This window comes from Sorex araneus, chromosome 2 (genome assembly GCF_027595985.1).
Source record: "Sorex araneus isolate mSorAra2 chromosome 2, mSorAra2.pri, whole genome shotgun sequence".
Taxonomy (NCBI): Eukaryota; Metazoa; Chordata; class Mammalia; order Eulipotyphla; family Soricidae; genus Sorex; species Sorex araneus.
Window position 1 is genome coordinate 231,320,164 of NC_073303.1, and position 5,672 is coordinate 231,325,835.

The following is a 5,672-nucleotide window of genomic DNA, read 5'->3' on the forward strand; positions in this document are numbered from 1 at the left end:
TTTGAAAATGAAAAAAAAAAAACAAGAAATGAAAAGCCGTGGGTTATCCAGACGCCAAATCTGGGGGTGAGGCCTCCCAGGACTGGACAGGACACACACGGGGGGGGGGGGGGCAGGGCAGATCGCAATGGGATGGACAATGAGGCTCAGGAAGAAGCCAGACACAGACAGCCCGCAGGCCCCTCCGTAGGAGCAGGAAGGAGCTAGGGGCCTGGAAGAGGGAGGAAGGGAGGAGTTCGAGTGGGGAGACGGTGCTAGAGGTGTTCAACCAGCTGGGCTGGGTGATCCAAGTTCAGCACCCCTGATGCTGGGGACCACCAGTGCCATGCGTGCCTGTGTCCTACTCACTGTGGGCCACCAGGGTCACTCCTGACTGTCCTTGGGGCTCAGGCCATGTTAAGGCTAAAAAACCCTGAATGTTCTGATCCCTGTCCCCAACCTCTTGTCCCCACAGCCCTGGGTAGGGTTCTCTCTCCCCTGCCTCCCCCAGCCCTCAGGAGGGGGCCGTCCCCAGAGTAGCAGGGTCCCCCGACAGCAGACAGCAGCGTGAGAGGAGCGAGACTCGGGGCTCCACAGCCGGGCCCACAGCAGAGAGGATTGCACCAGGAACTGAGCACGGACCCCAGCTGCAACAAGACCCCGAGTGCCCTCCCTACCTCCTCCTCTGTTCCAGGGGCTGGTGGCCACAGCCATGGCTCCCTGACAACTGTCACCGCCTAAGGAAGAGTCTCATCTCCCTGCTGTCACCGCTGGGGGCTTCCCAGGCCTCCTGACACCTCCCCAGCAAGGCGACCTCATTCTCAAAGACAAAACAGATTCTGGGTCACATCCCCCTGGAACAAGAGACAAACGGGTGTGCTTATCTCCAAGAGAAAGGGGGGCACCCGGCTAAAAGTAGAACTTGGTGCCCCAGAAGGGGAGGCACGGGGGACCCTGAAAAGGGGTCTCTGGTAATGATCTCCAGATCTCAGTGTGAAGGGCATCTCCATAGGCACGGCAGGAGCACGGAGGGACCAGCCCAAGAGAATGTCAGTGACACTCGAGCTGAGGTCACTCCTCATGGGCCAGGGTCACGTACAGTGGGATGCTGTGTCTGGGGAAGGCAAGAGGGAGCCAGCCCCCAGACTCCCCAGGGCAGGTGCTTCTCGGCCCCTCTTCCTCCTCATCTGTAGCAGCTGTCTGGCTGGTGTGCACGTGAACAGTCACTCGGCTTCAGAGCACGCCTTGTTGAGAGTTCCCCAGCCTCCACATAGGTGTGTAAATGTGCCTATCACACCCCTAGGACAGTTTCTGTCCCCGCATGTAGAGCAAATCTCTGGGAGACTGAGACTGGCCCCTGGCCATGGGGGCTATGCAGACTCAGGTAGGGCCCCGTTCCTGAGAAGCCCCCTCTGTCGCTCTTGACTGGCAGGGAAGCCCTCTCCTCAAGGGCCATTTGGATAGGTACAGTGTCACTCGTGCAAGACACAGACCTGCAGGTGAGCAACACAGACCAGGGCCAGACCACATGGAATCTCAGTGGGCCAGAGGTGCCTCACCTCTGGCTAGACTCTTGCCCAAAACATACCAGCAAAGCCAGGAACTGGACCTGAGTTTCGGAAGTCGGTCTCTAGGTCCAAGGAGGGTTGGAAGACTTAAAGGAAGAGAAGTGGGTAGGGCGAGCACAGGCAGTGGCGAAGGTGAGTGTCAGTGCCCAGACAAAGGTGCAGGCAAGTGTGGACTGGTGGGTGTGACCAAGACAAGGTAGGTGTGTTTGATAGTGTGGCTGTGTGGGACAGATGGGTGTGTGGGAAAGAATGAATATGTAGAAAGGTGTGGCCATGTGGGTAGGTGTGGTGTGTGGGTGTGTGGGTGTGTGGGAAGGTATGGTGAGGGGGTACATGTGGTGTGTGGATAGGTGTGGTGGGAAGGTGTGGTGTGTGGGTGTGTGGTGTGTGGGTAGTTGTGGTGTGTGGGAAGGTGTGGTGTGTGGGAAGGTGTGGTGTATGGGAAGCTGTGGTGTGTGGGTGTGCGGGAAGGTGTGGCGTGTGGGACCATGGGTGTGTGGTATGACACAAGTGTTGGGCCGAGCGGGCGCCCTGGGTCTTGTGGCCACGCTGGAGCGAGTCTCCCGCCAGCCGGGCCGCATCACGCACGCAAGGGCCGTTCACCCGCGCCCAGCACAGCCTGGCCTGGGCTCCAGGGAGAGAAGCAGAGGAGGCGCCGCGCTGAGGAGCAGCCAGGGGCCCCCCTGAGGGGAGGGCGGGGGAAGGAGCGCGCTGGGGTTCCAGGGCGAGCCCGGCCCGCCCCTCCCCCGAACCCCGCGGCGGCCTCGTTCTGTCGCCGTGGGAACGGAGCCCGCGCCTTCGGCCTCGGTGGCGGCGGCGTGGCGGCGGTGCTGTACTGCGGGAGCATGCCCGGGCCGCCGGCCGCGCGCGACCAGGACATGTCCGTCGGGGCCCGCGAGTGGCGCGCGGCGGCTCAGGCTGCGGTGAGGAAGGCGGAGCAGCTGACAGAGCGCTGCGGGCAGGAGGCGGTGACCATGTGGCAGCCCGTGGACGGCGCGCGGGACGCCGACGTAGCGCCCCACCTGCGGCGCGCCGCCTACATGCAGCCGTGGCGCTTCCGCGTGGAGCGGGCGCCAGGCGGCGCGCCCGTGGAGAGGCCACCGCCGGGTGAGGGCGTGACGCTGTGGCGCAGCAGGATGAAGCCACCCATGTGGCACGCGCGCCTGCCGCTGCCCCTGCACCGCGACGCGCGGGCGCTGCAGACGGCGCAGCTAGTGCACGCGCACGCGCGAGGGACGCGCCTCGTGGTGGCGCGCTTGGGCCGCGCCCTGCAGCAGTTGAACCGGCAGCTGCAGCGGCTGCTGCGCCAGCGCGAGGCCACCAGCCGCAGGCTCGGAGAGGTGCGCCAGGGTCTGCTGGTGAATCAGCAGAGCAGCAAGCTGCGAAGCCACCGGCCCGAGTCGGAGAAGGTGGGAGATGCTTCCTGCACACCCCCCACACACACGCACATATACATACACACACGTACTCACGCACACACACACATGCACACACATGTGCATATATGTACATACGCACGTGCACACATGCACATATGCACACGCGTATACACATGCACACACATACACGCATGCACACACGCACATATATGTACACACCATACACACATGCACACACGTACACACACGCACGTGCACATGCACACACGCATACACATATGCACACATGTACGCACACGCATGCACACACGCACAAACATGCTCACACATGTACACATGCACTACATATGTGCGCGCACATATGTACACACACATGCACACACGACACACACGTACATGCACGCACATACATGCATACACACTTTGACACATGCACACACGCACATACACACACACTCACGCATAAACACATGTACACATGTATGCACACACACCACATACATATGCACACACACACACACACACAAAAGAACCAGGGGCAGAGAAAGAGCCTTCGCTTCTAGGTGCTCAGCCTGGAGAAGACCCTTCCTGCAGAGAGAACACTCAGTGGAGCACACAGAAGCACGCCACCAGGACACAGTGACCAAGGGCACCCAGCCCCCGGGAGACCACCCTCAGCTGCCTGATCCCCTTCCCCAGGGGAGATTTCTCCCAGGCCCACCGAGAGAGAGGCAGACCAGTGAAAGTCTTCTGAAGGGGAAACGCACACGGCCTACAATCTAGGCATGAGCTCACCCTCCCAGCGCCCTGCCAGGAGATCCCCACTCTACTTGATTCCCAACTGAAGCCGCCATGACACACACCCCCAGAAAAGGAGGCAATGCCCTTGGGGCTCTAGACTCAGTGGAAACTCCACAAAATGTGTAGTTAAAGGACCCAGGACCAGCCCCAGCTGCTGCAAAAGCCAGGACTCGTGAGGAGCGGGGACACCGGTGGGGTCTCTGATTCACGGGCCCCATTCCAGAGAAGGTCCAAGCAGAAGGCTGTCACCCTCCCCCAAGCCAAACCCCAGCCCAAGAGAGGTGGTCTTGCAGCTCCCTGGGAAGGGGAGACCGCGCCCAGAAGGCTCAGCTTCTGACCTCACGGTTCCCAAGACAAGAGCCCTCCAATTCTGACCCATTCTTACTAAGCACAGGGGACCCCAGCCCCAGAGAGTGAAACCGGCTTCCCCAAACAGCCCCTGCATGCAAGCTGGACCCAGCTTGTATGCAGGAGCTGTTTGAACCCCCAAGAGGAAAAGGAAGAGAGAGCGCCCATCTCCTTTCTGGAGACGAGAAGCCCAGCTGAAGGCCACCTGCAGCACTAGTTCTCTCCAGTGAGACCCCAAGGGGACACATACGACTCCCACCGCCAAGCCAGAATGCATGAAGCAGCACCCCCACAGTGAGGACACCCCTTTCTCAGGCAGTGAGAGCCCCCTCCTCAGGAAGGGGGACGCCCCTGCGAAGGTGACAGTCTCCTTGCTCCCAGATTCCTGACAAGGCTGACAGTGCCCTCACCTGGGAGAGGCAAGAGCTTCGGATCCTGAAGAGCAAGATGGAGAAGGATATGGCCAAGTCTGAGACTCTGCTCAAGGTGGGCGCCAAGGCAAGACAGGGCCCCCCCCCCAAGGGCACCCCACTGTGGCAGCAGCGAGCTGCAGCCCAGCCGCTCACATACTGCCTAACCTGGGTGCACTGCTCCCTTCCCCCTGCAAATGCAAATGCCAGACTCTGAGCCGAAAATGGGGCCTCCCGAAGACCACTTGAACCAGGACCCTCTGGGGCTTAAGAAACAGCATTGGTGGAGGGAAGCAGACTCTAGTGAGGGGTGTTGAAACGCTGTATGCCTGAAACCCAATCATGAATAACTTTGTGATTTTATTATGGAAGGAAGGAGACAGAGAAAGGGAGGGAGAGAAGGCGGGGAGGAAGGGAAGAAAGGAAGGAGGGAGGGAAAAAGGGAGGGAGGAAAGGAGGGAGGGAGGGAAGGAAGGAGGGTGGGAGCGAGGGAAGGAAGGAAGGAAGGAAGGAAGGAAGGAAGGAAGGAAGGAAGGAAGGAAGGAAGGAAGGAAGGAAGGAAGGAAGGAAAGAAGGAAGGAAGGGAGGAAGGGAGGGAGGAAGGGAGGGAGGGAGGGAGGGAGGGAAGGAAGGGAGGGAGGGAGGGAGGGAAGGAAGGAGGAAAGAAGGAGGGAGGGAGGGAAGGAGGGAGCGAGGGAGCGAGGGAGAGAAGGGGGAGTAAGGGAAGAAAGGAAGGAGGGAGGGAGAAAGGGAGAGAGGAAAGGAGGGACGGAGGGAGAGAAAGAAGGAGGGTGGGAGGGAGGGAAGGGAGGAAGGGAGAGAGGAAGGAAGGAAGGAAGGAAGGAAGGAAGGAAGGAAGGAAGGAAGGAAGGAAGGAAGGAAGGAAGGAAGGAAGGAAGGAAGGAAGGAAGGAAGGAAGGAAGGAAGGAAGGAAGGAAGTCTACTGGAAGGGGCCAGAGAGATAGTACAGCCAGTAAGGCACTGAGCTCCCCTACTCTGAGCCTGAGCTCGGAACCAGGAGTAAGCCCTGAGTACCACAGGGTGGGCGCCAAAAACAATAAGGGAAAAACAATCCCATCCCCTGGAGGTCTCGAACTTCCTTTCCTGGGCCAGAGTTCACAGTGCGGATGGGGCTCAGGTGGGAATGAGGGTCCAAGATCCCCTGAGGTCAGCTGAGAGTTGCCCAT

General features: G+C 60.1%; 1 protein-coding gene across 1 annotated transcript in view; it reads left to right on the plus strand.

Annotated features, from left to right (window-relative positions):
* The first annotated feature begins 2,392 nt into the window (after window positions 1–2,392).
* CCDC105 (coiled-coil domain containing 105) overlaps window positions 2,393–5,672 on the plus strand; it is a 6,113-nt gene continuing 2,833 nt past the window's right edge. The window contains exons 1-2 of the mRNA XM_055124595.1: window positions 2,393–2,956; window positions 4,457–4,561. Coding sequence (XP_054980570.1) covers window positions 2,393–2,956; window positions 4,457–4,561 — 669 coding nt within the window. The remainder of the gene's footprint in view (window positions 2,957–4,456; window positions 4,562–5,672) is intronic.